The 14,451-nt window shown below is 44.0% G+C and overlaps 1 protein-coding gene across 1 annotated transcript in view; it reads left to right on the top strand.

The window, feature by feature from the left end:
- Positions 1-14,451, top strand: part of LOC143764759 (myocardin-like) — a 618,138-nt gene that overhangs the window by 524,262 nt on the left and 79,425 nt on the right. The window contains exon 4 of the mRNA XM_077250689.1: positions 10,667-10,742. Coding sequence (XP_077106804.1) covers positions 10,667-10,742 — 76 coding nt within the window. The remainder of the gene's footprint in view (positions 1-10,666; positions 10,743-14,451) is intronic.

The raw sequence follows: 14,451 nt of genomic DNA, 5'->3' as shown, positions 1-14,451 counted from the left end.
GGCAAAGGACAAGTCCATAAGACTCAGGGCAGCACCTGAATCCACAAATGCCATAACAGGGTAGGAAGACAATGAACAAATTAAAGTCACAGACAAAATAAATTTAGGCTGCAAATTACCAATGGTGACAGGACTGACAACCTTGGTTAGGCGTTTAGAGCATGCTGATATAACATGTGTAGAATCACCACAGTAAAAACACAGCCCTTTCTGACGTCTATGATTTTGTCGTTCGGTTCTAGTCAGGATTCTATCACATTGCATTGAGACAGATGTCTGTTCAGACAACACCGCCAGAGGTTTAGCGGATTTGCGCTCCCGCAAATGCCGATCAATCTGAATAGCCAGCGCCATAGAATCATTCAGACTTGTAGGAATTGTAAAACCCACCATCACATTCTTAATGGCTTCAGAAAGGCCATTTCTGAAATTTGCAGCCAGAGCACATTCATTCCATCGAGTAAGCACGGACCATTTCCGAAATTTTTGGCAGTACACCTCAGCTTCATCCTGGCCCTGAGAGATGTCCAGTAGAGCTTTTTCTGCCTGAATTTCAAGATTAGGCTCCTCATAAAGCAATCCGAGCGCCAGAAAAAACGCATCAACATCCGCCAATGCCGGATCTCCTGGCGCTAACAAGAAAGCCCAATCCTGAGGGTCGCCACGCAAGAAGGAGATAACAATTTTAACTTGCTGAGCTGAATCTCCAGACGAACGAGGTTTCAAAGATAGAAACAATTTACAATTATTCCTAAAATTCCTAAATTTAAATCGATCTCCAGAGAACAGCTCAGGAATGGGTATCTTAGGCTCTGACATAGGACTGCTAACAACAAAATCCTGAATGCCCTGCACACGTGCAGCAAGCTGATCCACACTAGTAATCAACGTCTGAACATTCATGTCTGCAGCAAAGCTTCAAGCCACTCAGAGATAAAGGGGAAGAAGAAAAAAAAAAAAAAAAAACTCAGAACTTCTTTTCTTTTAATCCCACTTCAGCAATGCATTAACTATTTATTGGCCTGGCATACTGTTATGATTCCAATGGCAGGGAATCTCAAAGATTACAGCAAAGTCTGCAAACATAAGTACCAGCTCAATAGGGAAGTGGTAACTAGGCTGACCATATACCTGATCCTAGCACAAACACTAACAATAGCCGGGGAACGTGCCTACGTTGATCCTAGACGTCTCGCGCCAGCCGGAGAACTAACTGACCCTATCAGGGAAAATAAGACCTCTCTTGCCTCCAGAGAAAAGACCCCAAAGTAATACAAGCCCCCAACAAATAATAACGGTGAGGTAAGAAGAAAAGACAAACTAAGAATGAACTAGATTTTAGCAAAGAGAGGCCCACTGACTAGTAGCAGAATATAGTAAGATGACTTATATGGTCAGCAAAAAACCCTGCAAAATATCCACGCTGAATATCCAAGAACCCCCAAACCGACTAACGGTGTGGGGGGGAGAATATCAGCCCCCTAGAGCTTCCAGCGATATCAGGAATCACATTTTGTACAAGCTGGACCAAAATATAAACAATGCAAATGATCAAAAATAAGAAAGCAGGACTTAGCTTATCTTGCAAAGAACCAGGACCTGAAGACAGGAGCAAACAGAAAGGAACTGATTACAACGATGCCAGGCACTGGACTGAGAATCCAGGAAGATTAAATAGCAACACCCCAGGCCTAACGAAGCAGGTGAGTACCAACCGGGGAAAGGACAATCCAAGTGCCAAACCACTAGTGACCACAAGAGGGAGCCAAGAAGTATAGTTCACAATAGACATCCCTCAAGGACTGATTATGTTTGTCCTTAAAATGACGAGAGAGGGGGTGTCCTAAAAAACCTTTTTGTATATTTTTTAAGTGCTCCTTAATGCGCTCCATTAGGCGCCGTTTGGTGCGGCCTACATATAATTTTCTACACGAGCACTGAATAAAGTAGATAACCCCTGAAGAAAAACAGGATATATTTTCCTTGATTTGAAACTCCTTAGTACCATCTGAGTCAAAAAATGTGACTTGACAAATTTTTTTAAAAGATGTATGTAGGCATCCGAAACAACCCCCACATGGTAAAAAGCCCGCATTCAAAGGGTTAGATGTTTGAGAACACTTTTTATTAATTGCCGTAGTAGGGGCTATCAGATTGCCAAGTGTTTGAGCTCTTCTATATACGAACCTGGGATGGACGGGAAGAAGCTCACCTATCACTTTATCTTTCTGTAAAAGAGGCCAGTGTTTGCGAATGATGCGAGCAAATTTGTTATACCCTGCATGGAACTGTGTCACAAATGGCAAAGTGTAAACCTGTTCCGATAAATTGTTGTTCCTTAAAGCATTCTTGTCTGTTTGCTTAAATAAAGAACCCCTATCCGTTTGGGCCAGCTCATCTTGTGTTTTCTCAAGCAAAGGCCTGGAATACCCTTTTTCCAGAAATTTCTTGGTTAAAAAGTGGGCTTCTATGTTATAATCCTCAATCGTTGAACTATTGCGCCTAATCCTAGTGAATTGCCCTTTTGGTATGTTTGTAAGCCAAACCGGAAGGTGGCAGCTAGCAAGATGTATAAAACTATTAGAATCAACCGCCTTCCGGTGGCATTTTGTGCGCAATTGGTCGTTAACCACATAAATCGTGAGATCCAAGAAATTTACTTCAACGGGACTTGTATGGGATGTAAATTCCAGGCCGTAGGAATTGTTGTTAAGCCCCAAAAGAAAGGTGTTAAGCTCAACTTGGGAGCCTCCCCATATAAACAAAACATCGTCAATAAACCGACGCCACATAACTAGACCAGGATGTAATTTACCCGCATTGTATATGTGAGACTCCTCCCACTTGGCCACATAGATATTAGCGTAACTAGGGGCAAACCGTGTGCCCATGGCAGTGCCCCATGTTTGGAGGTAGTATTGGCCTTCATATATAAAATAGTTGTGTTGCAAAATGAACTTGATACAGTCCACAATAAAGTGAGTCTGTTCGCTTGTGTATATGTCAAGGGCCAAAGGAAAATGTTTGGCCGCTTGGCAGCCTTTGTCCTGATCGATAACCGTGTATAACGACCTTATATCTAATGTACCTATTATATAATCTTTTTCCCACTTGATGGTGTCTAAAATCTGTAACGTATGACCCGTGTCTTTTAAATATGATGGTATCAATGTCATGCATTTCTGTAGGTGTACATCGACATATCGGGACAGGTTGGATGTTAGGCTGTTAATACCCGATATTATGGGTCTACCAGGGGGATGGGTCATGCTCTTGTGAAGCTTAGGAAGATGGTAAAATAAGGCCCTACTCGGATTCTTATTCAATATTAACTTGAATTCCTTCGTGTTCAGGATACCCATAGATTTTCCTTTTTGTGCTAGGACATTAAGTTTACTAATGTAATGTGAAGTGGGATCACCCGTCAATGGCTTATAAGTCACTTGATCTTGCAGGAGTCGAACCGATTCCTCATGGTACATGGATCGGTCAAGAACCACAATACCACCCCCTTTATCTGCAGGCCGTACGATGATATCCTGGTTGGCTTGGAAATCTTTGACTGCCCTCTTCTCCTGAGAATTGAGGTTATGTGGAGCATTTTTCAACTCTGAGTGAGAAACCACATTTTAGTCTGTTTTAGAGCGATACCTCATTCTTTAGACGTTATTATACATATCTATGCATAATAAAGTTAAAAAAAATAGCATAGTACAGGATGATTCAGAATGGATGGTGTTGTGAATTCCGTTCTCGGACTCCCTCCTGTGGTCATGAATGGTACTTTGGTTAATTCTGCTCTTGGACCCCCTCTGGTGGCTTTGAGCGGAACTGCTGGTCACTGAGGTTGCTGGCTCAGCTGCCCTCGTTTATTGTCATGCTGATTTCCCTATTTAACTCCACTCAGATCGTTACTTCTTGCCAGCTGTCAATGTCTCAGTATTGGTTCAGATCTCTCTTGGACTTCTCTGATGACCTGTCTACTCCAGCAGAAGCTAAGTTCCTGATAGTTCATTTGTTGTTACTGCTTTCTGAATATATTTCTTAGTACTGCTACATTCTAGTCCAGCTTCCTATCATGATATTTCCTTGCTAGCTGGAAGCTCTGGGGGTGCAGAGTTGCACCTCCACACCGTGAGTCGGTTTTGGGTCTTTTTGCATATTCTGCGTGGCTTTTGTAGTTTTCTTGTGCTGACCGCATAGTTCCCTTTTCTATCCTCTGACTATTTAGTGAAGACTGGCCTCCTTTGCTAAGACCTGTTTCATTCCTGTGTTTGTGACTTTCCTCTTAACTCACAGTCAATATATGTGGGGGCTGCCTTTTCCTTTGGGGAATTTCTCTGAGGCAAGGTAAGGCTTCTATTTCTCTCATTAAGGGGTAGTTAGCTCTTAGGCTGTGCAGAGGCGTCTAGGGAGAGTTAGGTACGCTCCATGGCTATCTCTAGTGTTTGTGATAGGAGTAGGGTTTGCGGTCAGCAGAGTTCCCACGTCTCCAGAGCTTGTCCCTGTTTTCAGGTTAACCATCAGGTCATTCCGGGTGCTCCTAACCACCAGGTCCATAACAGTACAGCTGGCCAACAAAGTGTTAATGCATCTCAAAAGAGGGATAAGAGAAGTTCTGAACCCATTTTTTTTTCTTTGCAGTGTGTTTTGTTTCTCTTTTCCCCTTAACCTCTGGGTGGTTCAGGACTCAGGTGTAGATATGGACATTCAGGGTCTGTCCTCTTGTGTGGATCAACTCGCTGCAAGGGTGCAAAGCATTCAAGATTATGTGGTTCAGAATCCTATGTTAGAACCTAGAATCCCAATTCCTGATTTGTTTTCTGGAGATAGATCTAAGTTTCTGAATTTCAAAAATAATTGTAAACTGTTTCTTGCTTTGAAACCCCACTCCTCTGGTGACCCCATTCAGCAAGTAAAAATTATTATTTCTTTGTTACGTGGCGACCCTCAAGACTGGGCATTCTCCCTTGCACCAGGAGATCCTGCATTGCTTAATGTAGATGCGTTTTTTCTGGGGCTGGGATTGCTTTATGACGAACCGAATTCAGTGGATCAGGCAGAGAAAATCTTGCTGGCTTTGTGTCAGGGTCAGGATGAAGCGGAGGTATATTGCCAGAAGTTCAGAAAATGGTCTGTGCTTACTCAATGGAATGAGTGTGCCCTGGCAGCTATTTTTAGAAAGGGTCTTTCTGAAGCCCTTAAGGATGTCATGGTGGGGTTTCCTACGCCTGCTGGTCTGAATGAATCAATGTCCTTGGCCATTCAAATTGATCGGCGTTTGCGCGAGCGCAAAGTTGTGCACCATTTGGCGGTATCCTCTGAGCAGAGGCCTGAGCTTATGCAATGTGATAGGACTTTAACCAGAACTGAACGACAAGAACGCAGACGTCAAAATGGGCTGTGTTTTTACTGTGGTGACTCCACTCATGCTATCTCTGATTGTCCTAAGCGCACTAAGCGGTTCGCTAGGTCTGTCACCATTGGTACCGTACAGCCTACATTTCTTTTGTCTGTTACTCTGATTTGCTCCTTGTCATCCTACTCTGTTATGGCATTTGTGGACTCAGGCGCTGCCCTGAATTTGATGGACTTGGAGTTTGCCAGGCGCTGTGGTTTTTTCTTGGAGCCTTTGCAGTATCCTATTCCACTAAGGGGAATTGATGCTACGCCTTTGGCCAAGAATAAACCTCAGTACTGGACTCAGTTGACCATGTGCATGGCTCCTGCACATCAGGAGGATATTCGCTTATTGGTGTTGCATAATTTGCATGATGTGGTCATTTTGGGTTTGCCATGGCTACAGGTTCATAATCCAGTTTTGGATTGGAAATCAATGTCAGTGTCTAGTTGGGGTTGTCAAGGGGTACATGGCGATGTTCCGCTGGTGTCAATTTCTTCTTCCACTCCTTCTGAAGTCCCTGAGTTTCTGTCGGATTACCAGGATGTATTTGATGAGCCTAAATCCAGTGTCCTACCTCCTCATAGGGATTGTGATTGTGCTATAAATTTGATTCCTGGTAGTAAGTTTCCTAAGGGCCGACTTTTCAATTTATCTGTGCCAGAACACGCCGCTATGCGGAGTTATATAAAGGAGTCCTTGGAGAAAGGGCATATTCGCCCATCTTCATCACCGTTGGGAGCAGGGTTCTTTTTTGTGGCCAAGAAGGATGGTTCTCTGAGACCCTGTATAGATTACCGCCTTCTCAATAAAATCACGGTCAAATTTCAGTACCCTTTGCCTCTGCTGTCTGATTTGTTTGCTCGGATTAATGGGGCTAGTTGGTTCACCAAGATAGATCTTCGAGGGGCGTATAACCTTGTGCGTATTAAACAGGGCGATGAATGGAAAATAGCATGTAATATGCCCGAGGGCCATTTTGAGTACCTGGTGATGCCATTCGGGCTTTCTAATGCCCCATCTGTATTTCAGTCCTTTATGCATGACATCTTCCGAAAGTATCTGGATAGATTCATGATTGTATATTTGGATGATATTTTGGTCTTTTCGGATGATTGGGAGTCTCATGTGAAGCAGGTCAGAATGGTATTCCAGGTCCTTCGTGCTAATTCTTTGTTTGTGAAGGGGTCTAAATGTCTCTTCGGAGTTCAGAAGGTTTCCTTTTTGGGCTTCATTTTTTCCCCTTCTACTATCGAGATGGATCCTGTTAAAGTTCAGACCATTTATGATTGGACTCAACCTACATCTGTGAAGTGTCTTCAGAAATTCCTGGGCTTTGCAAATTTTTACCGTCGCTTCATCGCTAATTTTTCTAGTGTGGTTAAACCTTTGACTGATTTGACAAAGAAAGGTGCTGATATGGTGAATTGGTCCTCTGCGGCCGTTGAGGCTTTTCAGGAGCTGAAACGTCGTTTTTCTTCGGCCCCTGTGTTGCGTCAGCCAGATGTTTCGCTCCCTTTTCAGGTCGAGGTTGATGCTTCTGAGATTGGAGCAGGGGCTGTTTTGTCTCAAAGAAGTTCTGATGGCTCTGCAATGAAACCTTGTGCCTTCTTTTCTAGAAAATTTTCGCCTGCTGAGCGTAATTATGATGTTGGCAATCGGGAGCTGCTGGCTATGAAGTGGGCGTTCGAGGAGTGGCGACATTGGCTTGAGGGAGCCAAGCACCGCGTGGTGGTCTTGACGGATCACAAGAATCTGACTTATCTCGAGTCTGCCAAGTGGTTGAATCCTAGACAGGCTCGATGGTCGCTGTTTTTCTCCCGTTTCAATTTTGTGGTCTCATACCTTCCAGGTTCTAAGAATGTGAAGGCGGATGCCCTTTCTAGGAGTTTTGTGCCTGATTCTCCGGGTGTCCCTGAGCCGGCTGGTATTCTCAAAGAGGGGGTAATTCTGTCTGCCATCTCCCCTGATTTGCGGCGGGTGCTGCAGGAGTTTCAGGCTGATAGACCTGACCGTTGTCCAGCGGAGAAACTGTTTGTCCCTGATAGATGGACTAGCAGAGTTATTTCTGAGGTTCATTGCTCGGTGTTGTCTGGTCATCCTGGGATTTTTGGTACCAGAGATTTGGTGGCTAGGTCCTTTTGGTGGCCTTCCTTGTCGCGGGTTGTGCGTTCTTTTGTGCAGTCCTGTGGGACCTGTGCTCGGGCTAAGCCCTGCTGTTCTCGTGCCAGTGGGTTGCTTTTGCCCTTGCCTGTCCCGATAAGGCCTTGGATGCATATTTCCATGAATTTTATTTCAGATCTTCCTGTCTCTCAAAGGATGTCTGTCATCTGGGTGGTTTGTGATCGCTTTTCTAAGATGGTCCATTTGGTACCCTTGCCTAAATTACCTTCCTCCTCTGATTTGGTGCCATTATTTTTTCAACATGTGGTTCGTTTGCATGGCATTCCAGAGAACATTGTGTCGGACAGAGGTTCCCAGTTTGTCTCTAGGTTTTGGCGGTCCTTTTGTGCTAAGATGGGCATTGATTTGTCTTTTTCTTCGGCTTTCCATCCTCAGACAAATGGCCAAACCGAACGAACCAACCAGACTTTGGAAACCTATCTGAGATGCTTTGTTTCTGCTGATCAGGATGATTGGGTGACCTTCTTGCCATTGGCTGAGTTCGCCCTTAATAATCGGGCTAGTTCGGCTACTTTGGTTTCGCCTTTTTTTTGCAATTCTGGTTTCCATCCTCGTTTTTCTTCAGGGCAGGTGGAGCATTCTGACTGTCCTGGTGTGGATTCTGTGGTGGACAGGTTGCAGCAAATTTGGACTCACGTAGTGGACAATCTGACGTTGTCCCAGGAGAAGGCTCAACGTTTCGCTAACCGCCGTCGTTGTGTTGGTCCCAGACTTCGTGTTGGGGATTTGGTTTGGTTGTCTTCTCGTTATGTTCCTATGAAGGTTTCTTCTCCTAAGTTTAAGCCTCCTCATTTCATTGGTCCTTATAAGATTTCTGAAATTCTCAACCCTGTGTCATTTCGTTTGGTCCTTCCAGCTTCTTTTGCCATCCATAATGTGTTCCATAGGTCGTTGTTGCGGAGGTACGTGGCACCTATGGTTCCCTCCGTTGATCCTCCTGCTCCGGTGTTGGTTGAGGGGGAGTTGGAGTATGTGGTGGAAAAAATTTTGGATTCTCGTATTTCAAGACGGAAGCTTCAGTACCTGGTTAAATGGAAGGGCTATGGTCAGGAGGATAATTCCTGGGTTGTTGCCACCGATGTCCATGCTGCCGATTTAGTTTGTGCCTTTCATTTGGCTCGTCCTGATCGGCCTGGGGGCCCTGGTGAGGGTTCGGTGACCCCTCCTCAAGGGGGGGGGTACTGTTGTGAATTCCGTTCTCGGACTCCCTCCTGTGGTCATGAATGGTACTTTGGTTAATTCTGCTCTTGGACCCCCTCTGGTGGCTTTGAGCGGAACTGCTGGTCACTGAGGTTGCTGGCTCAGCTGCCCTCGTTTATTGTCATGCTGACTTCCCTATTTAACTCCACTCAGATCGTTACTTCTTGCCAGCTGTCAATGTCTCAGTATTGGTTCAGATCTCTCTTGGACTTCTCTGATGACCTGTCTACTCCAGCAGAAGCTAAGTTCCTGATAGTTCATTTGTTGTTACTGCTTTCTGAATATATTTCTTAGTACTGCTACATTCTAGTCCAGCTTGCTATCATGATATTTCATTGCTAGCTGGAAGCTCTGGGGGTGCAGAGTTGCACCTCCAGACCGTGAGTCGGTGTGGAGTCTTTTTGCATATTCTGCGTGGCTTTTGTAGTTTTTTTGTGCTGACCGCATAGTTCTCTTTTCTATCCTCTGACTATTTAGTGAAGACTGGCCTCCTTTGCTAAGACCTGTTTCATTCCTGTGTTTGTGACTTTCCTCTTAACTCACAGTCAATATATGTGGGGGCTGCCTTTTCCTTTGGGGAATTTCTCTGAGGCAAGGTAAGGCTTCTATTTCTCTCTTTAAGGGGTAGTAGGCTCTTAGGCTGTGCAGAGGCATCTAGGGAGAGTTAGGTACACTCCACGGCTATCTCTAGTGTTTGTGATAGGAGTAGGGTTTGCGGTCAGCAGAGTTCCCACGTCCCCAGAGCTTGTCTCTGTTTTCAGTTTAACCATCAGGTCATTCCGTGTGCTCCTAACCACCAGGTCCATAACAGGATGGTGCATAATAAAGGTCAGAAGTCACAGTTTCATCATTGGCAAATGGCTAGTGACTGAAAATCAATGGAAAACTAGTTAATATGCCAATGACAACGAATCACAGCACAAGTTTCATTTTTCAAGAGTCAAATTTAAAATGTGCTTACTAAGCGTAATATAACATGGTGATGTTGAAGCAAGAACAATGTTTCTAGGTGTTTGGAATTTGTAAGAATTGGATCTTTTTTGATAGCACAGTGGAACTTTCAGAATCAATTTGGTAAATGTGGTCTGCATAGAAACTGCATTTTGCGCAATGTGAAGCAATTCCAAAACACTTTTTTTTATGCCATGTAGTAAGACTGAGTCAACTAAAGACTGTGAAAGAGACAGGGAACAAGATTTGAGCCATGTACAAGTGTAGTCCTAGAAAGTTGACCAGACAGACTTGTATGGAATTATAGTTGCAGCAAACCAAGTCATACCGTATCTTCCAAAACTAACCTCAATGATCGCTAGATCTAATACCCTGCAACTACTTTGCAGCATATCTGCCTCCTCCAGCACCCCACACACCCCAGCTACAAGATATGGATAACCAGAGAAAACGCATTACTTAAAGGGAACCTGTCACCCCCCCCCCCAGTCGTTTCAAACTAAAAGAGCCACCTTGTGCAGCAGTAATGCTGCATTCTGACAAGGTGGCTCTTATAGTTCTGGGTGCTGTAACTTGAGAAATAATCAGTTTTATAATTTGTCTGAAGTACCTGGTCCTCAGTCAAGTGGTCCGGCGTTTCCCCCCTGCTTCAGACAGCACACAGCTGTCACTCACATCTTCTTGGCGCCGGGTGCCGCCTCCTCCTCACTGCTGTATTCAAAAGTAGCCGGCGCCTGCACTCTTTTCCCCTGCCTGGTGCAGGCGCAGTGAGCGCTGGCCGTCTTTCCTCATATGCAGCCCAGCTGACTGCGCCTGCGCGACCGCCCTGCCTGTGAATCCCAGCCCCGCAGTGACTTATGATTTATTCACATTGCACATTATTCACATTTATTCAATTTTATATTCATGTCACTTAATTTTTTTTTACAGACAAATGATTTCATGAAGTGCAAGACTCAGAACAAAGTCCACAAAGTGGCTGCTATGAAAATGCCTTTTTCTGAAGGTTGGATATATTTTTATCTCGCTTGGGAGGGGGGTGTGTGATGTTTTGATAATTGAGCTCTGAAGTGGAACATACAAGTTAGAGAACATGGCTGAATGGCTAAATAATTTCTATAAAAGTTTTAAGCTCCATATGTACTGCCCTAAACAAGTGATAGATTAAAAAAATCTACAATTTTTAAATAATTTTATGCATTTTTATATTATATGTTTAGTGGTGTCCAGAATTAATTCAACTTATTTTAATTTTGTTTTCTGAAATAAGACCAACTTTTGATGTTCACATAATCTAAAATCAATTCACAATTATAGTTAATGACATACATGAGGATACCACAGTTCTATCTGACAAATAAGTCATGATTTATTTCACAAGTCTTTGTTGCAATTCTTTACTCAATAATAGATATTTGTCGGTATGCCATGGAAAACCAGTTGTTCAACTAAAGCTTTTCAATGTACACTCCCTGACAGAAGTTATGTCGTTTATCCATGTTATGTAAATAAAAGTTTATAACCTGACGTTAAATTCATCCATTGGTTGTATAAATTATTCTTTTGAAAGCTGAAACCCTCCGAAATGTGGTTTAGGTTAAGAAAATAAATTGGCATCAATGCAGAAATATCGATCAGTTGATGGACTGTTGTGAATTTGGATTCTGGGCTCCCCCGGTGGCCGCTTGTGGAATTGGACTTGTCATCCTCTTTCCTGTTTCACCTGGTTCCATCAGTAGTGGGTGTCGCTATTTAAGCTCATTTCTCTGGTGGTTTCTTGCCGGTCAACAATGTTATCTGATGCCTCTCAGTGCTTGTTCCTGCTTCTAGACAACTACTAGATAAGTTGGACTTTTGTCCATGTTTTGTTTTGCCTATTTGTTCCAGTTCACAGCTGAAGTTTTGTTACTGTGTCTGGAAAGCTCTCGTTGATCAGGGATTGCTACTCTGGCGTTATGAGTTAATGCCAGAGTTTAAGGTAATCTCTGGATGGTGTTTTGTTAGTGTTTTTCTGCTGACCATGAAAGTATACTATCTGTCTTCTGCTATCTAGTAAGCGGACCTCAAATTTGCTAAGACTATTTTCCTGCTGCGTTTGTTGTTTCATCTGAACTCACCGTCATTATATGTGGGGGGCTACTGTCTTCTTTGGAATATTTCTCTAGAGGTGAGCCAGGTCTTATATTTCCCTCTGCTAGCTATTTAGGTCTTAGGCCAGAGCTGGGCATCTAGCGATAAATAGGAAATGCTACCTGGCTATTTCTAGTTGCGCGGCAGGCTTAGTTCATGGTCAGTATAGTTCCATCTTCCGAGAGCTTGTCCCTCTATAGGCTTGCTATGATCTCTGCCTGCAGAGATCATGACAGTTTGACCGGCCAATAAAGTGTTAAAGACCCAGGTTGAGAAAGGAGAGTTATAAGAAGTCTGCTGGAATTTTTTTTTTTTTCCTCCAGTCTGCCTTGCTGCAGTCTTGTTTCTCTCTCTCCTCCTAATCTCTGTATACTCTGTGTGCACCTGACAATAATGGATCTCCAGAGTGTAACTGCGGGTTTGAATAATCTCATCACGAAAGTACAAAATTTACAAGATTTTGTGGTACATGCTCCGGTATCTGAGCCGAGAATTCCTTTGCCGGAGTTCTTCACAGGGAATAGAGCTAGCTTCCAGAATTTCCGAAATAATTGTAAGCTTTATTTGTCCCTGAAGTCTCGTTTAGCTGGAGACCCTGCTCAGCAGGTTAGGATTGTGATTTCCTTGCTCAGGGGTGACCCTCAAGATTGGGCCTTCTCATTGCCAGCAGGGGATCCTGCGTTACGCGATGTGGATGCGTTTTTTCTGGCCTTGGGCTTGCTTTATGAGGAACCTCATTTGGAACTTCAGGCAGAAAAAACTTTGATGGCACTATCTCAGGGGCAAGACGAAGCTGAAGTTTTCTGCCAAAAATTCCGTAAATGGTCTGTGCTTACTCAGTGGAATGAGTGCGCCTTGGCGGCAACTTTCAGAGAAGGTCTCTCTGATGCCGTTAAGGATGTTATGGTGGGGTTCCCTTTGCCTGCAGGTCTGAATGAGTCCATGACAATGGCTATTCAGATTGATAGGCGTCTGCGGGAGCGCAAACCGGTGCACCATCTGGCGGTGTCTATGGAAAAGACGCCAGAAAGTATGCAGTGTGATAGAATTCTGTCCAGGAGCGAGCGACAGAATTTTAGACGGAAGAATGGATTGTGTTTCTATTGTGGGGATTCTACTCATGTTATATCAGCATGCTCTAGGCGTACAAAGAAGCTTGATAAGTCTGTTTCCATTGGCACCATTCAGTCTAAGTTTATTTTGTCTGTGACCCTGATTTGCTCTTTGTCATCCATTGCCACGGACGCCTATGTTGACTCTGGCGCCGCTCTGAGTCTTATGGATTGGTCCTTTGCCAATCGTTGTGGTTTTGATTTAGAGCCTTTGGAGACTCTTATTCCTCTGAAGGGGATTGACTCCACCCCATTGGCTAATAATAAACCACAATACTGGACACAAGTAACCATGCGTATCAATCCGGATCACCAGGAGATTATTCGTTTCCTGGTGCTGTATAATTTACATGACGATTTGGTACTGGGATTGCCATGGTTGCAGTCTCACAACCCAGTCTTGGACTGGAGAGCAATGTCTGTGTTGAGCTGGGGATGTAAGGGTATTCATGGGGACGTACCTTTGGTTTCTATTTCGTCGTCCATTCCCTCTGAAGTCCCTGAGTTCCTCTCTGATTATCAAGACGTCTTTGACGAACCCAAGCTTGGGTCGTTACCTCCGCACCGTGAGTGCGATTGTGCCATAGATTTGATACCGGGTTGTAAATATCCAAAGGGTCGTTTGTTTAATTTGTCTGTGCCGGAACATGCTGCTATGCGGGAATATATAAAGGAGTCTTTGGAAAAGGGACATATTCGTCCATCTTCTTCTCCCTTGGGAGCTGGGTTTTTCTTTGTCTCAAAAAAAGACGGCTCTTTGAGACCATGTATTGATTATCGGCTTCTGAATAAGATCACTGTTAAGTATCAATACCCATTGCCATTGCTTACTGATTTGTTTGCTCGTATAGAGGGTGCTAAGTGGTTCTCTAAAATTGATCTTCGTGGGGCGTATAATTTGGTGCGGATCAGGCAGGGGGATGAGTGGAAGACCGCATTTAATACGCCCGAGGGCCACTTTGAGTATTTGGTCATGCCTTTTGGTCTTTCTAATGCCCCTTCAGTTTTCCAGTCTTTTATGCATGATATTTTCCGTGATTTTCTGGATAAATTTATGATAATATATCTGGATGATATTCTGATTTTTTCTGATGACTGGGACTCTCATGTCCAGCAGGTCAGGAGAGTTTTTCAGGTTCTGCGGTCTAATTCTTTATGTGTGAAGGGGTCTAAGTGCGTTTTTGGGGTCCAGAAAATTTCCTTTTTGGGGTATATTTTTTCTCCCTCTTCCATTGAGATGGATCCCGTCAAGGTGCAAGCTATTTGTGACTGGACTCAGCCCTCCTCTCTTAAGGGTCTTCAGAGATTTTTGGGCTTTGCCAACTTTTACCGCCGATTTATTGCTGGTTTTTCGGATGTCGTTAAACCACTGACTGATTTGACCAGACAAGGCGCTGATGTTGCTAATTGGTCCCCTCATGCTGTAGAGGCCTTTCAGGAGCTTAAGCGCCGTTTTGCCTCTGCCCCTGTGTT

Source organism: Ranitomeya variabilis, chromosome 4 (assembly GCF_051348905.1).
Source record: "Ranitomeya variabilis isolate aRanVar5 chromosome 4, aRanVar5.hap1, whole genome shotgun sequence".
NCBI classification, from domain to species: Eukaryota; Metazoa; Chordata; class Amphibia; order Anura; family Dendrobatidae; genus Ranitomeya; species Ranitomeya variabilis.
The sequence above is the reverse complement of the archived record's forward strand: the minus strand, read 5'-3'. Positions and strand labels throughout refer to the sequence as shown.